The sequence below is a fragment of the Rousettus aegyptiacus genome, unplaced genomic scaffold (assembly GCF_014176215.1).
Source record: "Rousettus aegyptiacus isolate mRouAeg1 unplaced genomic scaffold, mRouAeg1.p scaffold_m13_p_7, whole genome shotgun sequence".
NCBI lineage: Eukaryota > Metazoa > Chordata > Mammalia > Chiroptera > Pteropodidae > Rousettus > Rousettus aegyptiacus.
In genome coordinates, this window is record NW_023416310.1 from 105,966,461 (window position 1) to 105,978,414 (window position 11,954).

At 56.4% G+C, this 11,954-nt stretch overlaps 1 protein-coding gene across 3 annotated transcripts; it reads left to right on the top strand.

Moving 5' to 3' along the window:
• Positions 1-1,158: 1,158 nt before the first annotated feature.
• Positions 1,159-10,895, top strand: FGFR4 (fibroblast growth factor receptor 4). Of its 3 annotated transcripts, XM_016158406.2 has the most exons (19): positions 1,159-1,269; positions 1,570-1,708; positions 3,590-3,729; positions 4,390-4,653; positions 4,743-4,823; positions 4,929-5,095; positions 5,575-5,698; positions 6,214-6,404; positions 6,534-6,672; positions 7,003-7,196; positions 7,300-7,445; positions 7,534-7,655; positions 8,780-8,890; positions 8,984-9,174; positions 9,521-9,643; positions 9,728-9,798; positions 10,032-10,169; positions 10,460-10,565; positions 10,661-10,807. In XM_016158406.2, the coding sequence occupies exons 3-19, from the start codon at positions 3,639-3,641 to the stop codon at positions 10,805-10,807; spliced, it is 2,406 nt and encodes an 801-aa protein (XP_016013892.2). In that variant the 5' UTR covers positions 1,159-1,269; positions 1,570-1,708; positions 3,590-3,638. The 3 variants fall into 3 exon arrangements, with proteins under 3 accessions (XP_016013892.2, XP_036080742.1, XP_016013893.2); XM_036224849.1 differs by lacking the exons at positions 1,159-1,269; positions 1,570-1,708 and having other exon boundaries at positions 3,593-3,729; positions 10,661-10,895; XM_016158407.2 differs by lacking the exons at positions 1,159-1,269; positions 1,570-1,708; positions 3,590-3,729 and having other exon boundaries at positions 4,537-4,653; positions 5,502-5,698.
• Positions 10,896-11,954: the final 1,059 nt, after the last annotated feature.

Below are 11,954 nucleotides of genomic sequence, written 5' to 3' on the forward strand. Positions count from 1 at the left end.
AGATGCATACTAGACTTATTTAAGTGATCACTTCATAAGTTATATAAATTCCTAATCACTATGTTGTACACCTGAAACTAATATAATATTGTATGTAAATAATTAATCTAAAAATAAACAATTTAAAAAATTTAAAAAAAGAAATAACTGGTCCTAAATAATAATAACTAACATTGCAAATCAAGTACTCCACATCAGGCTGTGTTCTAAAGGCTTACACATACTAACATGTCTACTTTTTGCAATCGCTTCTTGAGAATGATACACTATCATTATACCTGTTTTACTGACAAGAAAATGAAGACACAGATGGAGTAACTTGCCAAGGCCATGTGTGATGGTCCTGAGATCTGAGTCCTGCAATTTGTGCTCTGAATCACTTCACTGACCCACCTCCATCCTCTGCTTCTTTCTTCATGCCCACAGGAGAGAAGACATCAGAAGGGGAACCTGGCAAGTCCGGAGGGCTTCTTTGAGGAAATGAACTAAGATGTAAGAATGAGATGGAACTAACCAGACCTAAAGGGGAAAGATCTTTCCAAGAAGCAGGACCCACAAGTGCAAAGGCCCAGAGGTAGGGTGGGAGCAAGGAAGAAGTGAATGACGAATTCCTCCGGAGATGTGGGCAGGAAGCAGTTCATGCCAAGGATCTTTATAGGAAAGTTTGAAAGGGGTGGTTGTGGTTGGTACATTCAGATTTGCATTTTAAATATCACCCTGAAGCTTGTGCAGAGAGATTGGATGGGGATGGGGGCAAAAGAGGTCTGACCGCTAGCCACTATATGGCAATTGCGCAGAAGACAGAGGAGGTAGGCTGGGCCCAGGTCTGCAGTGGCGGGCGGGTCAGGACTGCTGGGTCTTGTTCCCCAGAGGTGACAAGCAGAAGGTAGCATGGACTAGAACCTCAAAGCTTGGACTGGGTGGGGCAATTAAGCAGGGTCTGAGGGGACGTACAGTAGGCCGCGGCGGAGCCCGGGAATTGAGCTGTTTCAATCTGCCGCTCTGCGCTGTTGGGTTCGGGGACTGGACTCCAGGTGGGTGGGACTCTGTGTCACTCGCAGCCACACTGCTGTTAGGATAGAGCTGGTCCAGGAGGGGCAGGGCCGAGGTGGGCGGGGCGCTGGGCCGCCCGCGGCCACGCAGCTTTCGCGGGTGCATTCCTGGCTCTCCGGCCCGGGGCGGAGGAGCGTAGCGGCTGAGTCTGCGGTCACCCCTGGGCTCGGAAGTCCGGGCTGGCGGGTGCTAGGAGCAGGGCCGCGGAGGACCCAGGTGAGCTGATATCCTGTGCCGGGAGCGGGCCCGCGGAGGCTCGAGGTGAGCCGCGACCCGATGCAGACCCAGGCTGAGCTCCCAGCCGCCAGGGGGCGAGCGGCGGCGGGACTCTGGAGCTGCCCCCTCCCAACACTGGGGACCTGGTCGTCTGCGGGGCAGAGGGGTGGAGGGGACGGTAAATCAGTAACCCGCAATGCACATAGGGCCTTTTGTCCCGCTCTGTCCAAAGAGCACCCTGGCCGAGGAGCTGGTTACTCATTGCCCACCCGGGCGGGGGCGGGCCGGCTGTCTCTGCAGCTCCCCCTGGAGACCCGCCGACTCGCACCTGCCTCAGGGTGGCCGGGTAGGAGTGGAGGAGGAAGAGCACGCCAGTCCTTTAACTGCTTGGACCGTCTGCGAGCCTCGAGTGGACATAAGAAAGCTGAGGCTCCCAGAGGTGCGGTCATTTACCCAAGGTGCCCCCGCACTTGAGTGCAGCAGCCTGAAGGGGAACGCAGGACTGCCTGGTGCCAGAGTCAGGTCCTTTGGCCCCACGTCCGCGCGTGACCCGACTAAGGGCCCTAAGGTGCTGAGGTCAGGGTACCCTGGGTGTGGGAATAATATCCCAGGGCCGCAGCACCCCACTCTCAACCGGAACTGTGGACCCAAGGAGCTGTCGTCCCTGCAGAGGGGTCGGTGGGAGGATTTTACAGAGGAGGGGTCACAGAAGCTGGGAGTGGATGCGGAGACAGTAGCATCAGAGCCAGGTGGAGAAGAGAAATGGGGGCACAGAGGTGTGGGCAGGAGAGAGAACATGCCTAGTTTTGAAAGCCAGTGTCTTCAGTGCTGAAGGAGCTGAAGGAAGGGGCAGACAGCAACCAAAGATTGGCCTCGGCAGGGAGGGAGGCCTAGGATGCTGGACAGTGTGGACGGACTGGATCCTCCTGGTCACAGAGAGCCATTAAAGAGCCTGTAAGCTGGCAGGGAGGGGGATGATATGGCCCACTTGTAATTTTTAAAGCCCTGCTGCAGAGTGGGGTCTGGAGAGCACAGGGAGATGTTTGCAGAGGCCCAAGCAATAGACGACGATGGCCTGCCCTGGGTCCCTGCAGGGGAAGTGGGATGGACTAGAGAGGGATTGAGAAGGCAGAATGGACCAGAAGTTGGGAAGGGGCAAGGAGAGGGGATGGAGAGGAGATGCTTCAGCTGCAGGGGCAACCCGAGGAAGGAGCAATTTGATGGAGGAGATAATGGCTTTGGCCAGGACAAGCTAAGTGCTCCCTGTCTCAGAGCTAGAGCTGGACAAAGGGCAGTGGCTGAGGAGAAGGGGGTGTTATAGGCTTCCTGGGCTGAGAAGATCCAGAGATGCCAGTAGCCCCGGGACTACCCTGATCACCCTCTTCCCCTGCCCCAGCTGATGCTTGGGTTTGAGTGTTCCTTTTGGGGGATGGAGGCATCCTTGGTGGTATTTGGATGGAGGAGGGTAACCAGATGGGATGGGTATGTACATCACACCTGACAGGAATAGTGCCAGAACTGGAGATGACGGGCTGAGGGCAGACCCAGGGTGAGAGTCATGGGAAGGGAAGTGGGAGAACATGCCAATATTCTGTGTACCCAGCCCCTGCATACATTTTTCTTTCCTCCTTTAATTAAGCAGTCCTGTGAGAACAGTGGCCCAGACAGGGCCAGGGACTTGCAAGTTGGTCAGAGCTAGGATTTAAACTTGGTTCTGTCAGACACTAAAGTCTACATGCTTTACAAGAGCCAGTGTTGCCTCAAATGGAGTTGTGGGGGCACACAGCAGAGGTATCCCCAGGCTGCAATTCTAGTTCAGAATGAGGAAGAGCTGCTGGTTATGGGGTGTGCTACCTTGTTAGTAGTGAGCACCCTGCCACTGGAAATGTCAGCAATGCAATAAGGAGTGGGAGTCAGATCAGATAACATCCAGATGCTGAAATTTGGCCTCGTATTATACGTCAGATTTTTTTTTTTGCTCTTCAGCAATAAATTTATTTATTCAGCAAAAAAAAATAGATTATGTGTGCTGAGAGCGAGCAGAAGATATGTCTCCATTCTCTGCTTGCTTCCAAGGAAAGAATCCCCAAACTGCCCTTTCTGTGAACTTGTGCCAGGGTCTCAGCAAGACCCTTGGGGAGCAGGAAGCCTGCCTGCCCCCCTGCACAACGTACTTCCAGTCTGCCCTGCTGCTGCCTGGCGGGGGGCCTTGGACAAGTAGCCAGCCATTTCCTGTCTCAGTTTCCTCACCCACAAAATAGAGGAACAGCACCGGCCAAGGTGCACATGAAGCAGGGGATCCTCTCCTTCCCTGTTTCAGAAAGGCCGACGGAAAGCCCAGCCTAGGTCCTGTGAGTAGCTGGAAGGAGATGCAGCTGCTGTTGGCCGTGTTGGGGCTCCTGCTGAGTGCACCCTGGGCTCCAGCTTTGTCTTTTGAGGCCTCTGAGGAAATGGAGCTGGGTATGACCTCTGAGGTGGGAAAGGGTGGCAGGGGTGGGAAGAGTGGTCACCAGGAGGGGACTGCTGGCTGAGCAAAGCTGGAGAGGATCCTGGCCCAAGCCCTGAGGAGGTGGCAGCAGGGCAGGGCCCAACCATTGAGACTCAGTGTCTGGCTCCCAGCAAGCATCCACCTATCTCTGTGTCCACACGAGAGGACTGGCCTTGCAGGGCCCAGGGCCCTGAGCTGGGCTGCAGAGCTGGTGGTGAGCCTCTTGGCTGTGTGTGCGTGCGCGTGTGTGTATGTTCTTTGTACCGTGTATGACTTGGGAAGCCCAGGCAGCACGTGTGGTGTATGCACTGTGAGAGCAATGTGCCCCAGAGTGTGCCATGTGCCCTGTATGTGACACCTACAGCATGTGCTGTGTATTTGTGTGTGTCTTGGACAATGGCACATCCAGTCCAGCATGAGTGCCAAGTACTATGTGTGTGATGTGCACCAGAGAGTGGCCTTTGCCCTGCATGTAGTGTCTGTTGCATGTGGTTTTGTGTATGTTGAGGAGCAGCAGGTGTCCAGCATGTGTCTGAGGTGCTTGTGCTCTGAGTGTGTAGCATGTTTTCTGTATGTGGGGGGCTGCCTCTTTAGGGCTGCAGGGCTCACTGACCTCTGCCCTTGGCTCACAGAGTCCTGCCTGGCCCCCAGCCCAGAGCGGCAGGAGCAGGAGCTGATGGTGACCCTTGGACAGCCTGTGCAGTTATGCTGTGGGCAGGCTGAGCGTGGTGGCCACTGGTACAAAGAGGGTAGTCGCCTGGCACCTGCCGGCCGGGTACGAGGCTGGAGGGGCCGCTTGGAGATCGCCAGCTTTCTACCTGAGGACACTGGCCATTATCTCTGCCTAGCCCGAGGCTCCATGCTTGTCCTACACAATGTCACCTTGGTCGTAGATGGTAAGGAGGTCTGGCAGGGGCTGAAAGGTACCTGGGGAGAGACTCTCCCTGTCCTAGACCTCAAACACTTCCCTCTGTCCCTGACATAGACTCCTTGTCCTCCACCAATGGCAATGAGGACCCCAAGGTACATGATGGCCCTTCGAATAGGCACATTTTCCCACAGCACGGTCAGTATAAGTCCTCAAGGACTCATTTCCCTACATTTCAGATACCTGTGTGGAAGCAGATGATCATCATGGGGGCACTAAGTTCTCCCTTCCTCTCTCCTCCAGCACCCTACTGGACACATCCCCAGCGCATGGAGAAGAAACTGCATGCGGTGCCTGCCGGCAATACCGTCAAGTTCCGCTGTCCAGCTGCAGGCAACCCCACACCCACTATCCGCTGGCTCAAGGATGGACAGGACTTCCATGGGGAGCATCGCATTGGAGGTGTTCGGGTGAGTCTCCACGTCCCAAGGCCATCTGCTCCTCCACTCACTTTCCCATCAGCCCCCTTACACCAAACCCCTAGTTCCTTCTCTAATGAAGAAAGCCACTGCATGGCCCCAGAAGGAGCGCTAGGCTTGGACTGCTCTGGTTCAAGTTCCCACTCTCCCACTCAGGCACGTGACTTAACCTCTCAGCCTAAGTGACTCCATTTATAAAGGGGGAAGGATCACTGACCAGTATCAATAAGTTCTGACAGCTCATTCTCATGATGAGATCCTGCAGAGTCACCTCCAGGCTATAATGAGAAAGTTGAGACTCCAGGCAAAGGCTGGCTCAAGGTGGCACAGCTAGGCAGAGGCCAAGCTAAAACTCAGGGCTCAGACACTTCTTAGGGCCTTCTCCTTTGTCCCAAAGTTCCTGGCCTTGGCCTGGACCCCCTGGTGGGCATGGGTCGGTGGCCCCCTGTGGACACTTCCCCTGCCTTCAGCTGCGCCATCAGCACTGGAGCCTGGTGATGGAAAGCGTGGTGCCCTCAGACCGTGGCACATACACCTGCCTCGTGGAGAACTCAGTGGGCAGCATCCGCTACAGTTACCTTCTGGACGTGCTGGGTGAGCGGGCGGGCAGACAAGGCAGTGTGGGGGTGGGAGCCCAGACCTTGCCCTCAGGTAGGATGATGTAGACTCAGTCTTAGATGACTCACTCAAGCTGTTCAAGGTGTCCCAGTGAGTCCGAGGAAAGCACAGGGGATAATGTAAGCCTGGAGGAGCAGGGGTCTGCTGAGAAGAAAACTGGGAAGGACATTGAGGCAGAGGGTACAGGCTGGGTAAAGGCCTTAGGTATAAGAAATAGAATGTATTTGTGAGGAGGCGTATGCCTGGGGTGTGGCATTTAAGTGGGGAGCCCAGCCATGGAGGGTTTTGAATGCCAGGCCGAGAAGTCGTCCTTGACCCCAAAGGCAATGGGGAACCATGTAATGTTTAAGCAATGTAAGCAAAGGGCAGAAAAGATCTGAGCTGTGTTTCAAGAAGGTTTCTCCCTTGAGCTGGGGGGAGGCTGGAGGCGAGTGACCAGGGTGCTTCTATGGGTGCCGCTGGTCAGGGTTGACGGCTGGCCCGGCCCCCAGAGCGGTCCCCGCACCGGCCCATCCTGCAGGCGGGACTCCCGGCCAACACCACAGCTGTAGCAGGCAGTGACGTGGAGCTGCTGTGCAAAGTGTACAGCGACGCCCAGCCCCACATTCAGTGGCTGAAGCACATCGTCATCAACGGCAGCAGCTTCGGAGCCGATGGCTTCCCCTATGTGCAAGTCCTGAAGGTCCAGCCCCTGCAGCACCTGAGCCCTGCCCTTCTCCCATGGGGGTGGGGGCTGGTCTCTAGCTCCCTTTCTGATCACAGTGTGGTCCCAGACCCTGCTGTGACCCCTAAGTGTGTTCTCCATCCCCAGACAACAGACATCAATAGCTCAGAGGTGGAGGTCCTATATCTTCGAAATGTATCGGCCGAGGACGCGGGCGAGTACACCTGCCTAGCAGGCAACTCTATCGGCCTCTCCTACCAGTCGGCCTGGCTCACGGTGCTGCCAGGTGAGCACCTGAGGGGGCCAAGGGATTCCACTTGGGTCCAGCAGTGGGCTGTGACTTGCTGGGTAGACATTTTCCCTTGACCTGCGGGAGTTGAGCTCGGGACATGGTGTGTGAATTTTTGTGTTTAATTCCACATGTGGCAGTGCCTTTTCATGTCCACATGTGGCTGTCCATGCGACCTAGGGGTATGCAGGACTGGGTATAATTGCAGTTTTCTTGGTGTGTGCCCCCATGTGTGTTGGGAACTGTGAGGGCCTGAGTTAGCAGGCATGGGGCCACCTATCTGACCACTGATTGGTCAGTTATGTGTCTATGTCTGTCTTTGGGCAGAGGAGGACCTCACATGGACAGCAGCAGCGCCTGAGGCCAGGTATACGGACATCATCCTGTACGCATCGGGCTCCCTGGCTTTGGCGGTTCTCCTGCTGTTGGCTGGCCTGTATCGTGGGCAGGTGCTCCATGGCCGGCACCCCCGACAGCCCGCCACAGTGCAGAAGTTGTCCCGCTTCCCTCTGGCCCGACAGGTACCATGCCATCCCTAACCCTGTGTCTCCGTAATAAGGCTCTCAGCCTGCCTTCCCACCGCAGCTCAGCACCAGCAGGCCAACCAAGTCTCCCACTTTGCAGTTCTCCCTGGAGTCGGGCTCCTCGGCCAAGTCAAGCTCGTCCCTGGTGCGGGGTGTCCGTCTCTCCTCCAGTGGTCCCCCCTTGCTCGCTGGTCTCGTGAGTCTAGACCTCCCTCTGGATCCACTGTGGGAGTTCCCCCGGGACAGGTACGCTATGCAGAGTGAGGGTGTGGATGCAGACTCCAGGCAGGGGTGTTGTCCACGTGGCTGAAGCCTCAGCTTCCTCGATTTCCAGGCTGGTGCTCGGGAAGCCCCTGGGAGAGGGCTGCTTTGGGCAGGTGGTGCGTGCAGAGGCCTTGGGCATGGACCCGGCCCAGCCTGACCAAACTAGCACCGTGGCTGTCAAGATGCTCAAGGGTGAGTGTGGTGGCCTCAGGGAAGGTACTAACAGAAGGGGCTCAGGGTGAGCAATGGTGGCCAGGAAAGGCTACAGGATCCCACCATTGGGCCTGGGGCCCAACTCTCCTACTGATCCTGGCAAGTCACTTCTGAGGTGCATGAAAAGTCCCTGGTACAGAAAATCTTATCTATTGGGATGATGGTGCCTACAGGGATTTGGGGTGACAGGTTTAATACCCCGTGCCAGCCTTGGCCTCAAGTAACCTTGTCAGCCTTGCAGGCCTTCACCTCATTCCCCATGATTCCCCCCTGAATCTAGCCCTCAGCATCCCTCAGGCCCTTTTTAGGTCTGTCCTGCTATGTCTACCACTCTAGAAGAACAGCCCTTCTGCTTAAACTCAGTCCCAGTCCCCAAGCAGGAGCCCCAAGGTGCTCAGGACACACCTGGGACCTACCACTGTGGCCTCTCCCTGGTGTGCCCCAGCCCCCTCTACAAGAGCAGCACAAACTGATGTTCTGCTCTGCCCTGCCCCACTCCTCTCTGCACAGCTGGGGCCACCTGGCACTTTAAGGGAGGCAGAGATTGAGAAATGTGCATTGTGAGGTCTGCTGGGAAGGCTATGTCATTGGCCCAGGGCCACAGGTCAGTCCCGGGGACCCAGCCCCTCCTCCACAGCTTTCTTCCAGGCCTCCCCTAGTTGCGCCCCACTGGCAGCTCCCTGAATTCCCAGGCCAGATGGACGCCAGGCCCTGGTCAGACAGACCTCAGGGCGCCAGCCTGCTTTCCGCCCCCAGGAGCTCTCACCCCATTCAGGGACTAATACCAAGCTCTGCAGATGAAGCTTCCTTCCTGTTCCCCCTCTCCTATTTCTTTGTCCCCTCACTGACAGGCCTACCTCTTTTAGATCCTTGATTTTGTTGTATCTTGCAAATGCTGTGAAAGGTAGAACATGATTCATTGTCCCATTTGATACAAGAGAATCTCAAAGTTCAGAGAGGTTAGGTGACCTTTTCAAGGCCACGCAGCCTAGCAGGGACTCAGGCCCAGGCCTTCCTGACTACCAGTCAGTCCAGCACTCCATGTCCTGTCACCTACCCCACTTGCCTCCTTTGTCTAGTCCCTTTGGCTGTTGCCTTTGCAGATAATGCCTCTGACAAGGACTTGGCAGACTTAGTCTCTGAGATGGAAGTGATGAAGCTGATTGGTCGACACAAGAACATTATCAACCTGCTTGGTGTCTGCACCCAGGAAGGTAGGGGGTGGGATGGGCCCAGGGTTGGGGGCAGTTAGGACATGGAGCACAGCCTTAACAACCTCCTTGTCCTGTCCCCTGTCGCCTCCACAGGGCCCCTGTACGTGATTGTGGAGTGTGCTGCCAAAGGAAACCTGCGAGAGTTCCTGCGAGCTCGGCGCCCCCCAGGCCCTGACCTAAGCCCTGATGGGCTGCGGAGTAGTGAGGGGCCACTCTCCTTCCCCACCCTGGTCTCCTGCGCCTACCAGGTTGCCCGAGGCATGCAGTACCTGGAGTCTCAGAAGGTGTGGGCAAAGAGGAGCACTGGGCCAAGCCAACTGCTCTATCTCCACACCTTAGTGCCCTCGCATTAAATGTCCCCAACTTCTCCCCTTTTTCATTATCCTAAGTCGTTCTGTACTGCACCCCCTCCTGCCCCATCCATATGTAACTGATAGTGCCTGTCCCCTTTCCATCCTCACATACTCCCTAACCTGGAGACAGGGCAGGGGAAGAGGCAACATAAAAGAGGAGCATGCAAGCCCTGAAATTAGACTGTTTAGGGCTCCCCTCTCTGATGATCCCTACCCACCAGGCTTACTGCAAGGTGCTGTGTGTCATAATAACCTAAGTCCCTTGTCCTGCCCCCAGTGTATCCACCGGGACCTGGCTGCCCGCAATGTGCTGGTGACAGAGGACAATGTAATGAAGATTGCTGATTTTGGGCTGGCCCGTGGCATTCACCACATTGACTACTACAAGAAAACCAGCAACGTGAGGGAGGCAGGGCAGAGCTGGCAGAGGGGGTGGGATGGAACCTGTGGGACTGGCACCAATGCCCTGTCTTCTCCTTTTCAGGGCCGCCTACCCGTCAAGTGGATGGCACCTGAGGCCTTGTTTGACCGAGTCTACACACACCAGAGTGATGTGTGAGTCCTGGAAGGTGGGGGTCCAGAGTGTCTGCCCAGATCATTGTCCTACCCCACGGAAAGGGCACAGCACTTGCCCAAGGTCATACAGCCCTGGGACCTGAGTGGGCCCAGACTCCAAAAAGAAGCCCCATCCTCACCCCCGCGGCAGATCATGCCTGCGGGATCCCCCATCCCAGCCCCAGGAGTAGGGAGTGAAACCATGCCCTGCTGAGCCCTGGTCCTGCTCCAAGGTGGTCATTTGGAATCCTGCTGTGGGAGATCTTCACCCTCGGGGGCTCCCCGTACCCTGGAATCCCTGTGGAGGAGCTGTTCTCATTGCTGCGGGAAGGCCATCGGATGGACCGGCCCCCGAACTGCCCTCCAGAGCTGTGAGACCTCACCCCACTCTCCCCCACTTTCCAGTTCTTGTTCTGTGCCCTGATCTTAGCCTCATGGTCTGGCCCTAGGGAGTGGTCAGCAACAACTTTCGCTGTGGCCACTGGTTGCTTCCATCACTCAGTGGGGAGGTCCTGGTCTGGCTTCTGTGACCTTTCACTGAACGGCCCCATCCACTCCTCATCAATCCCCAACCCTTCATCACACCTCCACTCAGGACCTTGAGGTCCTCTCCTCACTCAGGCCTAAGGCTCCTTCTGACTCCGTGCCCCATCCCTCCCAGGTACGGGCTGATGCGTGAATGCTGGCACGCAGCGCCCTCTCAGAGGCCCACTTTCAAGCAGCTGGTAGAGGCACTGGACAAGGTCCTGCTGGCCATCTCAGAGGAGGTACCGCCTCACTCCTGTCCCTTGACCTCCCTCTGCCCACTCCCCTCTTGGCCTTGTCTAAGCTATCAGGACTGACCAGCACTGTTCTCCTACAGTACCTTGACCTCCGCCTGACCTTTGGACCCTACTCCCCCACGGGTGGGGATGCCAGCAGCACCTGCTCCTCCAATGACTCTGTCTTCAGCCACGACCCCCTGCCACTGGGGCCCAGTTCCTTCCCCTTCCCTGAGGTGCAGACTTGAGCAGGGGTACAAGGCCGTGTGGCAGCCTTGGGCCTCCTGGTGCAGCTCCAGCCTGTTGGTGCTTGACTTTGGCAGCCCCAAGCCCCTGACTTCAAAGTGCTGTCTCAGATCTCCAGTTCTGCTTTGGGGAGGTCTGTTCTTGGTCCTGGGGTCCCTAGTTGAGGTTTCCAGCTCTGGACTCAGGTCCCCAACCCAGAGTTCAGACTCAGTCTCAAGGCCTTGCCCTTACCCTGGGAATCATGGTCCTAGCATTCTGATGGCCTGTTAGGTGTTAGGGCTCTGCTTGTCTTCCTGGTCCTTGGCACTCGGTCCTGGCTCCAAGGGTTTGGCTGGACCTGGCTGTGGGGCTATCCCAAACCTCTCTGCTCCCCTGCACCAAAAGAGGTCTTGGGCCTCTGAACTCTATTTCCCCAGGCCTCCCCCACCTCCCCTCAGTTGCTTGTCCCAGCATCTTGATGGGGAAGGAGCTTTGGTCCCTGTGGTCCTGAGGCTGGAAGCCTGTGAGAAAACCCAAAAGCAAGTGGCCTTTTATAAATTATTATTATTATTATTATTATTTTTTGGAAATAAACCTCCATGTGCCTGGTGTCTTCTTTGCAGCTCATGGAAAGGGAACAGGGTGAAGTGTTCCCAAACTGGGAGTTCTGCCTGGGTGACAGACTGAGGGCTCTGTGCCTGGCCTGGGGTTCACGTCCAACTCCAGCTGCCTCAGGATGGACCCAAGAGCTTGTATGTGCTTGTCTTGGTCTGTCTCTTACTGGCACCATCTCGTGTGTGCGATGGTGTGAAAGAACCAGCAGAGGAGTCCACAGGACACCATACACTAGGCAGGGCATATGCACACTTGTGCATGTCCTGGGGCTGTCGCCCAGAGAGTAGGCGACACGCCTCCCCCATCTGCTCAGCATTAACCAAGTTGACCATTAACACAGCATGAAAGATCAAAACCCAGCCTCAAGGCTGCTGCCTGCTCCCACGCTCTGCCTCTCAGGCTGGGGGCTCTTGAGGGCCGTGCCCGCCCTGCCTCACCCTGCCCAATCTCCTGGGCAGCAGCTGGTTGCCTCCTGCCTGCTGGGCTGGGCTGCAGCTGTCCCTGCCTGCCTGATCCTCCCCTGGGGAGTCCTCATGGCCCTGTTCTCAGACGCCC